Source organism: Bufo bufo, chromosome 2 (assembly GCF_905171765.1).
Source record: "Bufo bufo chromosome 2, aBufBuf1.1, whole genome shotgun sequence".
Taxonomy (NCBI): domain Eukaryota; kingdom Metazoa; phylum Chordata; class Amphibia; order Anura; family Bufonidae; genus Bufo; species Bufo bufo.
This window is the reverse complement of record NC_053390.1, coordinates 637,637,321-637,655,058: the sequence shown is the minus strand read 5'-3', so window position 1 is coordinate 637,655,058 and position 17,738 is coordinate 637,637,321. Positions and strand designations below refer to the sequence as shown.

The 17,738-nt window shown below is 40.2% G+C and overlaps 1 protein-coding gene and 1 long non-coding RNA gene across 7 annotated transcripts in view; one reads left to right on the top strand and one right to left on the bottom strand.

The window, feature by feature from the left end:
• INPP4B (inositol polyphosphate-4-phosphatase type II B) overlaps positions 1–17,738 on the top strand; it is a 698,485-nt gene that overhangs the window by 675,352 nt on the left and 5,395 nt on the right. For 5 of the 6 annotated variants that reach the window (XM_040418490.1, XM_040418489.1, XM_040418491.1 and 2 more), the window contains one exon: positions 13,116–14,410. In XM_040418490.1, the coding sequence (XP_040274424.1) occupies positions 13,116–13,248 (133 nt within the window). In that variant the 3' untranslated portion in view covers positions 13,249–14,410. Of the gene's footprint in view, positions 1–13,115; positions 14,411–17,738 lie in introns of those variants that run through there. The other variant, XR_005776353.1, reaches the window with a different exon arrangement.
• Positions 11,139–13,190, bottom strand: LOC120990002. The gene is made up of 3 exons (XR_005776354.1): positions 13,075–13,190; positions 12,894–12,977; positions 11,139–12,684 (listed from the first exon to the last, which is right to left on the bottom strand). It is a non-coding gene; the product is annotated as an uncharacterized LOC120990002 (long non-coding RNA).

Genomic DNA, 17,738 nt, shown 5'->3' with positions numbered 1-17,738 from the left:
CTGACTGATGGCTGACTGGTGCTGCAAGATGATTATTCAGAGGTGGAAGTGGAGGAGGAGGCGGAGAAGGAGGTGGCGATGGAAACACTGATGGAAGTAGGGCCCGCAATCCTTTGCGTCGGTAGCACCTGTGCCATCCCAGGGTACAACTCGCTCCCAGCCTCCACAACGTTTACCCAGTGTGCCGTCAGGGAAATGCAGCGTCCCTGGCCAAAAGCACTTGTCCATGTGTCAGTCGTTAAGTGGACCTTCCCAATAACTGCGTTGGTCAGGGCATGGGTGATGTTACAGGACACATGCTGGTGTAAAATAATCTTCAAAGGAGAGAAACAAAACGAGCGGCACTCACCGATTTGTAGAAAGGTATACTTTAATCCAAAGCAGGGGGGGGTGCATAGGGGGCAAACACAGCATCAAGCAACAGCCGTTTCCCGCGTGTATGCGCTTCTTCTGGCTTTCCCAGAAAGCCAGAAGAAGCGCATACACGTGCGAAACGGCTGTTGCTTGATGCTGTGTTTGCACCCCATGCACCCCCCTCCTGCTTTGGATTAAAGTATACCTTTCTACAAATCGGTGAGTGACGCTCGTTTTGTTTCTCTCCTTTGAAGATTATTTTGCATACGTACTGCTGCTACAGGCTGAGCACCACCGCAAGGCATCACTCCTTGGTATTTATTTTCCTAAAGAACATAGGTTTGGTGAGGTGCCACTGATTTACCTTTTCTACAGTTACAAATGCTGGTGTAAGGCTGGGATTGCACGGACTGATTGCGGACCCAGGCGTTCGGCCCACCTATTAGGGCGCTTTGATGCCATGTGGCGGATCATGCTGGTGGTGGTGAGGTTGCTAGTGTTCACGCCCCTGCTCATTTTGATACGGCACAGATTGCAAATGACAATTCTTTTATCGTCCGCACTTTCCTCCAAAAAGCGCCAGACTGCAGAACACCTACCCCCTTGGCAAGGGAGATTTCCGCAAGGGGGTGTTCCGGGGAACAGTTGCAGGCCTGTTTGTTGTGGCCCGCCTTCTCCCTTTTGCCACCCCACTGACTCTTTTAGCGTGTTGCGGTGCTGCGGATCTCTCCACCTCTGTACTGCTGTCCTCGCTCGGCTTGCCACCTTCGCAGGTTGGGTCAGTGATTTCATCGTCCAGCACCTCCACTTCCTCACTCTGGTCATCCTCCTGACTTGTTGACCTAACAACAACCTCAGTTATTGACAACTGTGTCTCATCCTCATTATGAACCTCTTGAGACACTAATTAGGGTTGAATTATTGGCAACTGTGTCTCATAATCATCATCCACCTCTTGAAACACTAATTGCCGTTCTCCACCGTCATCTTCTTCTGACTGTGGATGCTCCAGAGTTTGGGAATCAGGGCACAAGATCTCCTCATGTCCCTCTTCAAGCGGGCTTGGCAAGAGGCCCAAATTAAGGAATGGCGATGAAAACAGCTCCTCTGAATATCCGAGTGTGGGATCACTTGTTTGCCAAGACTCTCCATGGTGGGTGGACAGAGTATCAGGGTGAGGATTCTGTTGACCAGACTCTTGGCTACTGAGACTGGACTTTGTGGAAGACAGGGTGGTGCTTAACCGACTGGAAGCATTATATGCCGCAATCCAACCGACCACCTGGTCGTACTGGTCTGACTTCGAGAGTGATGTCCTGCATCGCCCTGCAAACTGGGACATGAAGCTTTGTATCATGAATGAGTGTGTTTCTTGTGCTCTGGCAGCAGGCACAGTTTCACCGCACCCAGGGCCACGGCCTCTGCGTGCACCATCAGCTGCACGGCTACTTCCCTGTTCCTTACTGCTCGCTTTGCGCATATTAAATGGTATATATGCTTGCAAGTATGTCACAGGTACAGCAGCGCAGGTTTTGTAAGTGTATGCTCAAATAATGTGCACAGAATGTCACAGATATTTTTAGGATGTGCACACTTTAAACAGGAGGTATAGCGCAAGTAATGTCGCTGTCACCACCACCTAATAAAAAATTACACTGAATGAATGTCACTGATATTTCGGATGGGCAAACATTATACAGGAGATGTAGCGCAGGTAATGTAACTGTCTGCAGTGGACACCGTCTACGGAAAAAGTACACTGGGTGTCACGGATATTTTTAGGCTGCGCACATGTTATACAGGAAATGTAGCGCAGATAATGTCGCTGTCATCGGCGGCGAAAAAAATTACACTGGATGTCATTGATATTTCGGATGCGCTAACGTTATACTGCAGATGCAGCACAGGTAATGTCGCTGCCACTGGCAGCAAAAAAATTAGACTGAATGTCACTGATATTTCGGATACGCAAACGTTATACAGGAGATGTAGCGCAGGTAATGTAACTGTCCGCAGCGGACACCGTCTACATAAAAAGTACACTGGATGTCACAGATATTTTTAGGCTGCGCACACATTAGACAGGAGATGTAGCGCAGATAATGTCGCTGTCTGCAGCGGCCAAACAATTGCAATCTATTTAGCGCAGGTTGTGCTAAAAATATATATTGCTTCCAGATACAACAATAGTCCTTAAAAGGACTTCTGGGTCTCTAACAAGTTTTAGCAATTTAGTGCAGGTTGCACTAAAAAATATATGTTGCTACCACACGCAACAGTCCTTAAAAGGACTTTTGGGTCTATAACAAATATAAAAACTAAAATATTGCTATTTCAATCCCTACACTATCTCTCCCTTCTGCTCTCCAGCTCTCCCTGACTAATACTGAGCCGACCACGTGTCATCGGGTGCATATAGCACCCGATGACCTGTTCCAACATGGCTACGGCATTACAGTGAATGGCAGTACCTACCTTTATGTTTATTGGCTATATAGCAGCCAACAAACGTGCTGGAAGGAGACTCGGGCATCACGCTCGAGCACACGTGGTATTCGGCCGAACACCACGATGTGCCAAGCATCGCGATGCTCGAGCCGAACTAGTGTTCAGCCGAGCATGCTCGCCCAACACTAATAATTATAGTTTTAGATACATCTTCCAGCAATTCCATCAGTATGTTGAAAAGTTGCTTATTGGTGTGAAGTATAGTACATAACAAGCTGTATGAACAGTTCAGGGTTAATTGAAATGATCAAAACTGTGCAGCATTTTTGAAATCCACATAATTGTTGTCTATTGATTTCATTAAGAATTTGAGACTGTGGTAGTTCTCTGCACAGTTACCGACGAAGACTATTAAGAATACATATCTTACAAATTATAGACAAAATATAGACTTAAGAACCTGCCGGGAGACCATGAACAAGATGGCTATTTGCAGTTGATAATTTGTATAGGTTTACTTTTATTCCTCTTATGGCTTGTGTATTTTACAGAAATGAATGTTTATTTACTTCATTTATATAATAGCATATTGTAATAGTGTCACATAAGCGCTCAGCACAATCAATCCTGATTGTGGTGCTGTAACCTCATAAATATTGTCTGGACGTGACAGTACCCTCGCAGATGTGTGTGCATATGTCTATGAAAAAGCAAAGGGGTTGTCCCATTACAACAACGTATCCCCTATCCACACAATTGTTGTGAGTCCCACTGCTGGGGCCCCCGACAATCACTAGAATGGATGCCCCTGTTCCTCTGTTTGAATGGAGCTGCTAACACATATGCATGCTGCTACTCCATTCAACTCCAAGGAGCTTGGAGATAGCTGAGTAGAGTCACAATCCTCATGACTGGCGATTGCCCAAGCTGATCAGACACTTATCCCTTATCCTTTGGAAAGTTGTTGTAACACAACAACCCTTGTGAAGTTCCTTCATAGACAAAAGCAATAACTATAATAAGTTAAAACAAAAATTTTAACCAATCACAAAAGAAAATATTTAACTATATTTTTATTTAATATATAAAATAATCCCCTCTTATTTGGCATTCACACAACATATATAATTGTTAAGAAAAAAACAAAACTGGCTTGGTCCTAAGTAAGTTAGCAAGAACATCTAATTCAAGAACACTTTTAGGCAAAGAAACTTTTTTGTGTGATTAGGTCCCGCTTTGAGACCACCACCATTTGCCACAACGAACTGCTCCTTCTCTTGTTCTTGTATTTTTTTTTTACTACAAGTAACCTCTGGTGCAGTGTTCCTCAACTCTGTTCCTCAAGGTCCACCTGCTGGTCAAGATCTGAGACTATCTCACAGAATGAATACCTGATGCATTGACACAAATAATATCACCTGCTCAATCCTAAGGAAATCCTGAAAACATGAGCGACAGATGGGCACTGAGGACCGGAGTTGAGGAACACTGCTCTAGGGGACATTCTTTACGATTTTGTGAACTCACCATGAGAAATCAGTGTCTCGAGTCTGTCCCTTACTCGCTTCTTTTTGTAATTTCTCTCTGATTCACTTTATGTTGCCATCTCTTCTATCTGTTGCACTGTCACCTGTTCCTGAACTTTAGCGCTTGCCTTCTATGTAGTTAATCCTCATAAAGATAGTAGGTTCCTAACACATGAATGACTTTTCTCTTCTTTGCATGTGTTTCTTCTTTTTGTACTGCAAGTTCTGTTTACTAACTTTACTGTAATACTATTCTGTTTGTTCCTAACTTCTCCTGTCTAACAGCGGACAAGCCCAGGGAATTCTGAACGAGTCGGATGATCCAGAGAAAGGCTGTGTAGCAGATAACAAGCCAACCTCTCGCCACTTCTATCCTGTTGCTCTGCTTCTTGTCAGCTCACACTTGTTGGTTGTGTGGTTAATCCTGAGTCTTGCATTGCTGTTAGCCAAATATCAATAATATGCACTTCATCTTCTGTTTATTTTATCAATAGCAATGTCCTTGGTTTGTAAATTATATCTGTGGTTCTTTGAACCTCAAAATGTGTCCTTGTAGTATTATCCTGTGTTTTTTTTCTTTTCCATTTATTTGTCCATGTAGATCTAGTATTATATTCTGATTACTTTGTTATATCTGTTGGAATGACTGCAGGAAGAAAGTATAACTCGCAGTCATTGCCTCTTCTTGATCATAGGGCTTATTATCATTGATTTGTTCTGTTTTGCTTCACTTAAAAGCCTCTTTGATATGACAATTCTTATTCGAATGGAGGCAAAATTTATATTTTTTGGCAAAGATCAATATAACTTGGAAACAAGGTTGATCAAAGAAGCATGTTTTCTTAACATACCTACTTGTCAGTATATATTCTTTGCCATAAGATTTTCTGTTATATGACAGTATTTTATAGTCATGTATCCTGCTTTATTGCTTAAAGGACAATTTTGAAAATGTGTGTACAGGAAAAGAAATTATAAATATCAGCCATATGGGTCATTGCCAAATAAATTTTTCTATTAAGCTTCGTGCACATGCACTTCCATGCACATTGGATTGTGGCATTCTGCAGGGCTATAGGCAGTGCCATATTATGGCAATATGGCGTCCCATGGAGCATGACTTGATTTTTTGTTTTGTTTTACTCCATGAAAAAAAAACTTCAGATGCCTACATATGAAATTGAAGGCATTGGATGTTCAGTAGGACCCCAATGCCCATGGATGTCCTATTACACCTCCATACAATTCAAATTTTGTATGAAGGTGACACTGATAAAATATTAGGTTGTAAATGAGTTAGGGGACTCATGATCCTTTGTTCCCAAACAAAAAATGTATGGAGCATGCTGGGAGTCACCACAGCCTGAGTGCCAGAGGTTAGCCATCACTGATCAAGGCCTATCAAGAGAACAATAGATCTGTCATAGTGTCTCCCAATTCTATACCTACTATTATCATGAGGATTACCCTTCAGCTACTATCTTTCCCTCACAGCAGCAGTAAAGTGCTGACTTGTACAGAAGGACAATATTTTGTATTTGCTTCAAAGCCATAGTACTTCTGAAATGGAAAAGAAAAGCAGTCAAAAAGTCTAAAGAAATGTGTTTTCTATGAATATTGATTTAAAAAAAAAAAACTTTCTGGTGGAAGTGACCCTTTAAAGCTACCGGTACACATACTTTCTGCAGCGGTCCACATTGTCTGTTACAGCTTATGATTGCCAGTGTGGTGACAAGGCAGTATTTCACTTTCTCATTTACACAGTGTTCTTCATCTTGGTAGCTTGCCCTTTGAATTTATGTAATTAATGTATGTTCACTTTTAATACTTTTCATAATTTGGGGCACTCCATGACCAAGTAAATACAACTCATGGACTCTAAAGTTACCAGATCATGCACTAGTAATGTGCCCCATGTTCATACATTATGAGGACAGATGCTGTTCATTTTGAGGCATTGTATTAACATGCCAAAAACAAGTAATGGCCAGGTTTAACATCATATTACTCAGTTCTACAATACATTACCTTAAAACCTTATACAAACATCAAAGCCATGTGCAACAGAACATGGAATTCATACAGTAATATGTACTCATAGACAGTCCATGTGCCATTGTATGATGGCTCTATATAGCTCTTTACTCTCTCCTAGAAGCAATGGAACATGTCTTGATGTTTATGTTTTACAGATTCTATATGAATCCATGAGAAAGAAAAGTGTTCCTCTGTATGAAATCAGAGGCATGCAAAGGTAGAGGATGGGTCCATAGACTTTTTGAGTGCTGTTTTAGATCTGCTGTAATAGTCATGTACACATATCCCCCTACCTATACATACATACATACATACATACACACATAAATGTAGTAAAAAGATGTGGACCATACATTCACATGCTGTACAAGCAAAATCTATCAAAATGAACATGAAGTGTTGTTTTAATATAGAATTGATTAAGCTGTCCACTTTCCAACTTCATGCCAACCTATTTCATGTGGGTTGCTATACTATCAGGTGTTGTAGCAACCAAAGACCCATGGTGGGGCAACAGCACCATCACTAATTTCCATAGTCTTTGAGCAACACACCCCACAAGCATAGCACCATGTATAAAGATCACATTTTCATATGGTCTAAGACAACAAGCTGGGAACAAATAGTAGATATTGACCATTATGCAGTATCCCGATAATTAAAATACATGATGCAAGTGGCTGAAGGGCAGGTACCAAGGAAAGAGGGGGAAAAGACATAGGGACAAAATGCAAATCTGGCACATGTAGAAAACAAGACATGGGCAGAGTATTGCATGCTATATATTGATCTATCCCTGCTAAACCAAATATATGGAGATGAACTTAAAGGGGTTATCCAACCCCTATAATTCCCCCCAAAATGCCCGGGCACCTCATACAGGTTATACTTAGCAGATTATACCCGCGTCACCTCTGATCCCCGCACGGCTGCCGTTGCATCTCCCCGACGTGCGGAACAGAACATCCGGCGACAGGGGGGCAGCCAATAGCAGGCCGTGACTGGAACTAGACTTCCTAGCATCACCCACACTGGATAACCCCCTTTTAAGTTTTTTTATTTTTTCTAAATGCGTTCATTCTTTCTATTGGGTTCATTTGGGCATCATTGACAACTAGCTCATATCAATGTGGTTGGCTATTTATTTTGTGTGTAGTCAAACTCCATAATATGTCAATTAACAAAAACAGAAAGTATTGGTCCCAAATAGTATAGCATATGTGCAGCCAATATGTACATCAGATAATAAATACACCCATGAATTAAAATGTGCAATAAAGAGCAATGCCTTTATAGTAAATGAAGCAATCAGATTGCACTATATTGATGATGCCCGGTAGCACCAGCATATACTATAGCAGTCTATATATAGATCAAATACCATATATTGTAGTAACCCACATATAAATGGAGCAGTGTATAATGACACCACTAACAATGCCAGATAACATCAGCATATGTGGTCACCTTAACATTAAACAGATGGATGAAAAGAGAGAAATGAGCACATACCCTGTGACATGGTACAGCGCAGCCAGGACGAAAAAGACCACCTCGACACGTGTTTCACCTGCCGGCTCCGTCACACAAATTCCATAATATGATCATTATAGTACATCATGAATATGTGACTGCAAAGGAGAAATCTCTTTAAACTCGGCACCAGCATCAACCTTTGTGAACTTGGCAGTCACTGTCAGTGCTATGGCAAACCACATGAATTGTGCCATGGAAAGAAAAGGCAGATTATAATATAAAACGATAGATAGCAGTTTACTACATTAGACAGCGACAGCATGGAATAGTTAGAGTCACCACATCTTGCACTAAAACCCATAAATCCATTCAGTGTTGTACTGTTAATAGCTCAAAATCCTAGCACGAAAATACTGAAAAGCAGTAAAACATTATAAAACGATTTGTTTCTTAAGAAACATATACCTCACAGATTTATGTAAGTCCGGTGGGGGTGGAAGCATTTGGATGGAGAGATCTCATCTTCAAATCTATGACCAGATTATCAATATTAGCTTGTTATCCGAGCTGAGGCTCCACTTCATTGACTTACAATTGGGCCCGTCAGGTTTACATCGTAGGGTCTGTCATTCTGGCAGGACTAGCGTTCCGTGCTGCATTATTGAAGCCTCCAATGTGCGCATAGTATTATGTGGAGATGCACTGTCTCAAACACCTACTGATGCAAACATCTCTAGAATTTTAAATTTTACATTTTTTAAAGCAGTGGTGGTACGTTTGGTTAAACCTTTATATAGATTATATGCCAAAATCTTTATTAGAGTTTATCTACTCTGTGTATTTACTGCTTAGCTTAGAAAAGGTTAACAACTCTCATGGCACCATCTCCCTGCTTAATAAATGGAATTTTATGTAATTGAAAAGGGTAAAAATAGATTTTCCATACGTTACTCTAATTATGCATGATCCCTACAGATAACTGCAGATCTAGAAAGTCCCTTTGATGCCAACCTTAGAATATTCTTATTTTGTCACCATTCATAAGAAAGAGTCCTAGAAATTCACTAGGAACTGTTAAATGCATTGGCATCTTCTAAAGAAGAGTTCTAATAATTGCATATACATGTCATCTATATAGAATATAACAGGTATTAAAACGTTTAAGGGAACTACACAAATGCAGCCTATATGTTCTGTGGAACCCACTAGAAAATAGAACTCACTATTGAACTGAGTCATATGCAGCTCTTTACAGCACAAAAGCAGCTGCATCATAGTGTGAAGACAAATGCAGAAAGTCATAAAGGGCTAAGCATGTTCTTAAGGCCTCATGCACACGACCGTTGTTGTGTTCCGTTCCGCAAAATGGGGTTCCGTTGTTCCGTGATCCGTTTCCGTTTTTGTTTCCGTGTGTCTACCTTTATTTTTGGAGGATCACCAGACATAAAGGAAAGTAAAAAAAAATCTAAGACAGGTTTGCCATGCAAATGATAGGAAAAAAACGGACGTGCGGATGACAATCTTGTGTGCCTCCGCGTTTTTTAGAGGTCCCATTGACTAGAATGGGTCCGCGAACCGTTTTCCGCTAAAATAATAGGACAGGTTATATTTTTTTGACGGACTGGAACCACGGATCACGGACGCGGATGACAAACGGTGCATTAGCCGGGTTTTCAACGGACCCCCTGAAAGTCAATGGGTCCGCAGAAAATCACGAAAAACGGAACAACGGACACGGAATAAAACAACGGTCGTGTGCATGAGGCCTAAGGGTACTTTCAGACTATCGTTTTTGTTTTCCGGCATTGAGTTCCGTCACAGGAGCTCAATACCGAAAAAAAACTGATCAGTTTTATCCTAATGCATTCTGAATGGAGAGCATTCCGTTCAGGATGCATCAGTTCAGTCCCTCTTACGTTTTTTGGATGGAGAAAATACCGCAGCATACTTCAGTTTTCTCTCCGGCCAAAAATCCTGAACACTTGCCGGAATGTCGGCATTAATTTACATTGAAGTGTATTAGTGCCAGATCCGGCATTAAGTGTTCCGGCAAAACGGATCCGGCTTGCAATGCGCAGACCTTTAAAAATGACACCAGGGAGACAGATCCAGTATTGCAATGCATTTGTCAGCCGGATCCGCATCCGGATGCCTCTGACAAATGCCATCATTTTGCGTCCGTATTGACGGATCCGGCAGGCAGTTCCATCTGCCGCAAGTGTGAAAGTACCCTAATCATTTGAATTGTCTGTGTGAGACATTTCGTTTCTTATGGCATCTGTTCATCAAGCCAAATTCTGCCTTGTTGCCATAATGTCCACTTTCTACCACTTTGAGTTTGCCGCTCGAACACTTTTGTATGTTTTCTTTACCGTTACTTGTCTTTCACCTTTCAATGCATCGGTTTAGGAAAGTGCAAGCAATTTTTCTACTTTATGTCAATATGCACTATCTCTTTGTAAAATATTTTTTATTTCTAAAATGAAAATGATGAACTATATAAACTTCAAATGTATTATACATATTAGAGTCAACAAACTAAATTATATCAATTAATGGTTGTAATTTTATCTGCAAATCTATATGGCCAGATCCAATAAATGCCTTATTCTTTTGTGTGAGAAGTAAGAAAAGATTTAGACTCTATAAGACTAGATAGTTCTGATCGTGAATATTTTTTGATACTGTTTGAAGATTATTGACAGAGTTATAACTGAACGTGTGTGACAACAAGGTGCAATACTCATAGCCAAGGTTAAAACTGGGATACTGTCAGTACTACAAAAAGATAAAAACTTCTTATCTTTTAATTTATCAAGTGCCAGCATTTCACCACCACCACTAAATAATCACAGCTTGAGCAGGCAATTCAAATGCAGCTTCCTAAAAGCCCATTTACGTGGGTAGATACACCAGGCAATGATCAGGAACAGACTATTTGTTCCCGATTATTGCCTGCTCATTCAGCTGCATTTACACACAGCAATCATCACCTCTGCATGGGGATGAATGATCTCTACTACAATACCAACGAACAATCGGTACTAATTGTTTGCAAGCATTACTTCCTTGTTTACACAGGGCAATATGCTGATGACAATGTTTTTATGTGCCACATAAATAGTGGATCACTTATGATTTGTTGGGTAAATAGTGGCATATTTACACTAGGCAGTTATCGGGAATAAGGATAAATTATTAGCCGAATCATTTACCCTTGTAAATGGACAAATAAGATTATGTACTTACAATCTAGCACTTAATATTTTTTCACAATACAGGCTCCAATTCTAGGCACTTCTGCCCAATTTTAAACCATCAATGTGCATTCTCGAATACACCTTTTAATTGGTAGCTTTAAACGGTTTGACAGTGCAGATAATCAATAAGAGGAAACAATCAGAGGCAAAGTGCTTTCATATACATATTGTTAGTGTATTCAGTATTGCACATATGAAAATGTAACACATACTGTATATTAGGTGATAAGCTACAGCACCTAGTGAGCTGAAAATATCACTTATTCACTGGAGTTTTCTCACTGTATAAATTAGAAGGTTCTTCTTCAATCTTGGTGATACCACCATCTATTTTATGCTGATCATAGCATCTCCAGTAGCACCATTGGAATAAGGAGGTCATGCCCATATTAAAAGGGTTGTCACAGGATGAACACTTATCTCCTCAGGCTCAGGCCTCTGACGATCACAAGAAGGGGATCTCTCGTTTGAATGGGGCGCTGAGTCCCTGTGGATAGGACATAAGTGTTTTTGATATGGGACAACCCTTTTATAGAAAAACATACAGGGACCAAGAGTCTGGTATCTGTGACAGGAGAGCCCTGGTAGCTTTGGTGGATGATGAACAAAAACACCAGGTAAAACAGAAATTTCAGTTTTGTCTTCCCTGTAAGGTTTTGAAATTCAAGGAAGATTATTATTATTTATTTTAAAGCATACCTAACCTTTCAACAGACTTTGCATTAATCAAGAGTACAGTGTATGTATATAAGGACTAACACTATTTCTGGCCAATATGTCACTTGTATTTAGCATTTTTAGCGGTTTTCCCATCTGTTTTCTAAATCTTTAGTGTATATTTCTCCCTGATCTGGTGGGTAAAGACTAGCTCCCATACACTGCACACAGAAAGTAGAGAAGAATATGCTTTCTAACTTTCTTCCACTCACTCCTGAACTGTTCCAGTATTATATAGGACATTATAGTATTTACCTGTACTGATGCGATAAAGCACTTTTGTTGAGATAGAAACTGTCTCTTTAGCTGGTGTAGTCTCTGTGGCTGTTTATTTTTTTTATGTCTCGATCAACCCCTACTCGCTCCTTCCCTCCATAGACTTCTATTGATGTGCAATCGGATACTTCTGTGAGCTGGTTCATCTCGAGATGGATTCAATAGACATTTCAGAGAGAAAGTTAGTTTAGGAAGTAGGGGAGGAAAACAGCTGATACCAAGAGAACAAGACATGTTCTCTGATAACATACTGTATACAAGTTACAAAGATATATCTTATAAGTCACTTTTACTATTGATCTATGCAAAGTTGTGTGAAAAGTTAGTAACCATTTAAAGCGCCATTAATTCCAGGGTGCTGTACATGAAAAGGAGTATACATACATACATATAAAACCAAACCAAGTACAATAAGCATTAACTAACTTACTGACAAACTGGTACAAATGGGAAGAGAAAGTATCCTACCCAATGTGCAGTATTTCATTGCAGCAGGGTTTAAGCAAGGCACCTTGGGTACACAGACCAGTTTTGGTATTTTTAATCTCAATAGCACAGATAAGCAATCTTGTCCTTTCTGCTGGTATTTCCTAAGGAGAGTTAGAAATGCAGTAAGTATCTTGGGTGAAAATATTTTCCCACCAGTTGGGGTTATCCTGTGTTGGTGATTTCAAGTTTTTGGTTGTTTTAGTTGTAATAAAATTATTTCTACTTGAAAAGAACAGAGTTAAGCAAAGTTCGTCATGAATATACAGAGTGTGGGCTTGCTCAGATAAAGTACCTGAAATTGTGTACATACCAAGAGTGGTTTGAATGAGTATTTCTGAGGGCATTTTTTACATGTATCTGGCCTTTGGATTTAAATATGTAAGATGTATCATCACTCGTGAGGGAAAAAAAAACTATGTATAGTTGAAACCTTGTTATTTTTACTCAAAGACTGAAACACTGCAATGAATAAATAAAACCTATTTCTTTACCTCCTGTCTTATGAAGTTGTGCTTTCTTTTCCTCTTCCCAGAGAAGGATGCCGCATAGAGAATGTGATGAAGAATATCAAATGCAGAAAGTATGCTTTCAACATGATACAGCTGCTGACATTCCCAAAGTACTACAGACCTCCAGAGGGGACATATGGAAAAGTTAACAATTAAATGCATTTAAGAGATCCTACTTGCACATCATATCATATCATTGAAATGCACAGACTGAACAAGTTAGCTTAGTTTAACATTCCTCAGGTAGAACCTACAGATTCTAGGATTTATTGGAAGAGTTTTCACACAGATTCACACAGAATGGTGCTTTGTTAAGACCATTATATCCCAAAACACCACTTAACAAATGATCACATTAATATGCAAATACCAGTATTGTAGCAAATGAAACTTGGTTAACTTCCAAAATATTTCAGTTTGTGTTTGATACAAAAGTCAAGGATATTACAGAGGCATCCATGGATATTACTTATTATTCATGACAATAGACAAATTTCTAAAGCTTGTACCTGCTTGTAACTAGTTCTCGCTGAGGAACCTGAACTTCGTCAACTTACTTATTGGATCTCAAACTTCATGTTGTCCTTTGTGTCCAGTTTTTGTAGATTATTTTGAGAGAACATAATGACCAAGTAGCACACCAAATATATAACTTGTACATAATTATATGCTATTTATTTGTAAATGTTTTAGAGGTCCAGGCCATACTCTCACTTGTTTTTTTTTTTGGTCAACAGCTGGAGGCATTCTCTTGTACAGCAGACATTGCCTTATGGCTCAATATTGTAACTTACACCAATAAACTAAAATAAAACCTATACAGTAGATTTGGATGTATGTAGGTTTGTAATGAGCAATTAGTATTTATAATGAGAGAGGCACACATCTAAATATCCAGTAACTCTATGTGTGTTACCAAAAACGTAAGCGAAAGTTGTTTGCAAATTTTTTTTACTGTGTTTTAGAGTGGATGTAGTGTTAAATCCAGTGGATTTTTTTATTGCCTTTATACCATTGAAACAAAATAGCCAGCTGGTTTACAGCTTATAAATATGAAAGTAACTTCAGCTGGTATTTGGAGTTATCTTCACCACTTTTCAGAGTCTGGCTGTGTTTTTATATGTTTTGTTTTCTAGCCACATGTGTTTTCTTGATTTGTCATTAACAGTGTCAGTACTCAGTACTCTTTCATACCATTTGCTTGTGTTCATACACACACTACTTTTATGTCATAAGTAAAATGTTTGAATGTACCATTCTGTTTTTGAGTGCTTTCATTTTGGACATCTTCTCTTCCATAAAGCCATTATTCACTGTACATCATGTGTATGTGTTTTTCTTTTGTTTTAATTTAAATAAAAAAAATTGCTATTTTTAAGTTTATTTTTTGTTATTTTTATGACAATATAAGGAATGTATTATATATAGCCATGTGGCCACTCATTTTTCTATATGGAAGCCATGACGTTTATCATACACATTACACTGTCAACAGGTCTTGTTTTGGTAATAGTAGACATCACTGTCGATCTAATCTAGCAAAATGGCTTGTGTTCGGGCATTTTTTTTTTCTTTTTGATAACCATAAAGAATGAAACTTGTCTTTCAGATTATTAACCCAATAACATTTTTTTGCTTATTAAGGCCCCATGCAGAAGACCATATCCGTTTTGCGGTCCGCAAATTGCAGATCCCAGCCATGTGTCTGCCGTCATTTTTTTTTTTTTACCCCTTTAGAAATGTCCTACCTTGTCCAGACAAGAATATCACTATCCTTTTCGTCGGTTTGAGGAATGGACAAACGGATGCGGATAGCATGCGGTGTGCCGTCCGCATCTTTTGTGGCCCCATTGAAAAGAATGAGTCTGCATCCAATCTGAAAATAGGTCATGTGAATGGGGCCTAATTTCTAGGTACATCTTTTATCACAACTGGAGCAATGTTTATTGACACAGAGCCCTTTATCTCTTAATACAGACAAAGAGATGGGGCCTTCTTAGATTTAATGATTTTCAGGCCTACTATCAGCTCGTTCCAGATAATTGTCCAATATAATCTTGCTGCCAATCAGCTAACAAATGGGTAAATACTCATTTGTTGATTGAATTGCATCTGTCATCAGGATGTAAGATGCCCTATAGTCAGCACCACATCTACCTGTTTAATCATGGATGTTTTGCTCCTCTCCCATTCATCTTGCATTGGCCTGTGTAGTAGGCTGATGCAAAGAAACACCAATGGACATGTGTATTGTCATAGCGTTCATCCTGTCCAAACTTCAGGCACTCTAATAGGGCCCTAAGGGTTTTAATGGGGTATTCCCACAAAGGATATTTATCACCTACTCACTCTTTATATACTACATATTATATATAGCATACCCTGTATACTCTAACACCAGATTAACCCCTTAAGGACTTAGGGCGTACCGGTACGCCCTATTTCCCGAATCCTTATAGACTCAGGGCGTACCGGTACGCCCTAAGTTTAAATCGCGATTGTGGCACCGCTGGGGTTAATCGGAACAGGATGCCGGCTGAAATTATTTAGTTTTTTTCCAGTAACCCATTTGTGAATCTGATGGTGGAGCAGACGAACCTGTACGCCCAACAGTTCGTTGCTCAGCACCGGGCTCATTTTTGGCTAGACCCGAGATGCAGCCGAGATGAGGACATTTTGGGGCCTCGTGCTGCATATGGGTCTAGTGCAAAAACCCAGTGTCAGGCAATACTGGAGTGGGGACGTCCTCTACCAGACCCCACTCTACAGTATGGCCATGACACGTCCCCGGTTTGAGGCCATCCGGAAATGTCTGCATTATTCCGATAATCAACACCAATAAATGACTCACAAAAGTGAGTGCCCGTGCCAAACCTGCACGCAAAGTAGAACACCAAAAAAGGAAAAAGGCTGGCACAAATGAATAAATAAGTATAAACTTTATTGAGGTCTCAACACGAGACAATATAGGATAAAATACAGATAAAAGATGGTATTGTGGTGGGTATAGAACACACTGGAAAAAATATATATATACACGCACCACTAGTATATAAACATGTACATATAATTAGAAATATCCAGACTAATTAAATCATGTATCTTATACAGACGGTCATGGGCAGGATCACCTCGGGGGGGACATGCTGCATTATCGGAATAATGGGAAAAGGCTGGCACAAATGAGGCATGAATAAAATGAATAAAAAATCAATGCGGCCTCCCTGCCTACCCCCTCCAGGTACCTATCCCCAGGGGTGAGACCCGTGCCCTTACCAGTGAAAACCTGTTGCTGGTCAGATATAAGGACAAGAGGGATGTCCTTGTACTGTCCACAATTCATGGTAACGGCATCTGTCCCTGTGCGAGGTACCGCAGCAAAGGTCCTCAAGCACGATTGTATCGTCGACTACAATCGGTATATGGGAGAAGTTGATCTCTCTGATCAAGTCCTCAAGCCATATAACGCCATGCGCAAAACCCGGGCATGGTACAAAAAAGTTGCGGTCTACTTGGTGCAGGTTACCATGTACAACTCTTTTGTACTATCCAGAAGCGCTGGCAGCACAGGGACATTCCTCCAATTCTATGAGGCAGTCCTCAAGGACCTGATCTTTTCGGACCGGGAAAGAGCAGGCCTGAGTACCTTGGGAATTGGAGGCGCCCGGATCGTCCCTGGCCAACATTTTTCAAGTCTGATCCCCCATACTGGAAAGAAGGGGCAAACCCCAAAAAAGTGCAGAGTGTGTCGCAAGAGGGGGATACGGAAGGACACCACCACTCAGTGCGACACGTGCCCCGATTATCCGGGCCTCTGCGTTATCGATTGATTCAGGGAGTACCACACTTCCATGGAGTACTACATTTTTATAATCCCCAACAGTCCCCTAGAGAACATAAAAAACTATGGCTCTCAGACTTTGGAGACAACACAAAAACAATTTTTTTTTCCCCAAAAAATATTAGTTTTAGTGCAGGCATCCTCAAACTGTGGCCCTCCAGATGTTGTAAAACTATAACTCCCAGCATGCCCAGACAACCTGCAGCCATCAGCACGGCATGGTGGGAATTGTAGTTTTACAACATCTGGAGGGCCGCAGTTGAGGATGCCTGCTTAGTGTCTCCAAAGTCTGAGAGCCATACATATTGGGCATCGCCGCGTACGTAAAAATCTTCTCTATAAAAGTAACATGTAACCCAACCCCCCCCCCCCCCCCCCCCGGATGAACAGCGTAAAGAAAAAAAAGTGTAAAAAATGCCTTTTTTTGTCACCTAACATCACAAAAAGTGTAATAGCGAGCGATCAAAATGTCATATGCACCCCCAATTAGTGCCAATAAAACCGCCATCTCATCCCTCAAAAAATGAGCCCCTACATTAGATAGTCGCCCAACAAAAAAAAAATATGTAGCTCCCAGGATATGGAGATACTAAAATATTTTTTTTGCTTCCTAAAATGATAATATAGTGTAAAATCTAAATACATTTTAAAATGTAGACATATTAGGTATCGCCGCATCTGTAAGAATCTGCCCTATAAAAATAACATTTGACCAAACCCCTTGGATGAACAGCGTTAAAAATATAAAATAAAAACGGTGCCAAAACACCCATTTTTTGGCAAAATTTCCATTTGAATCCTTTTT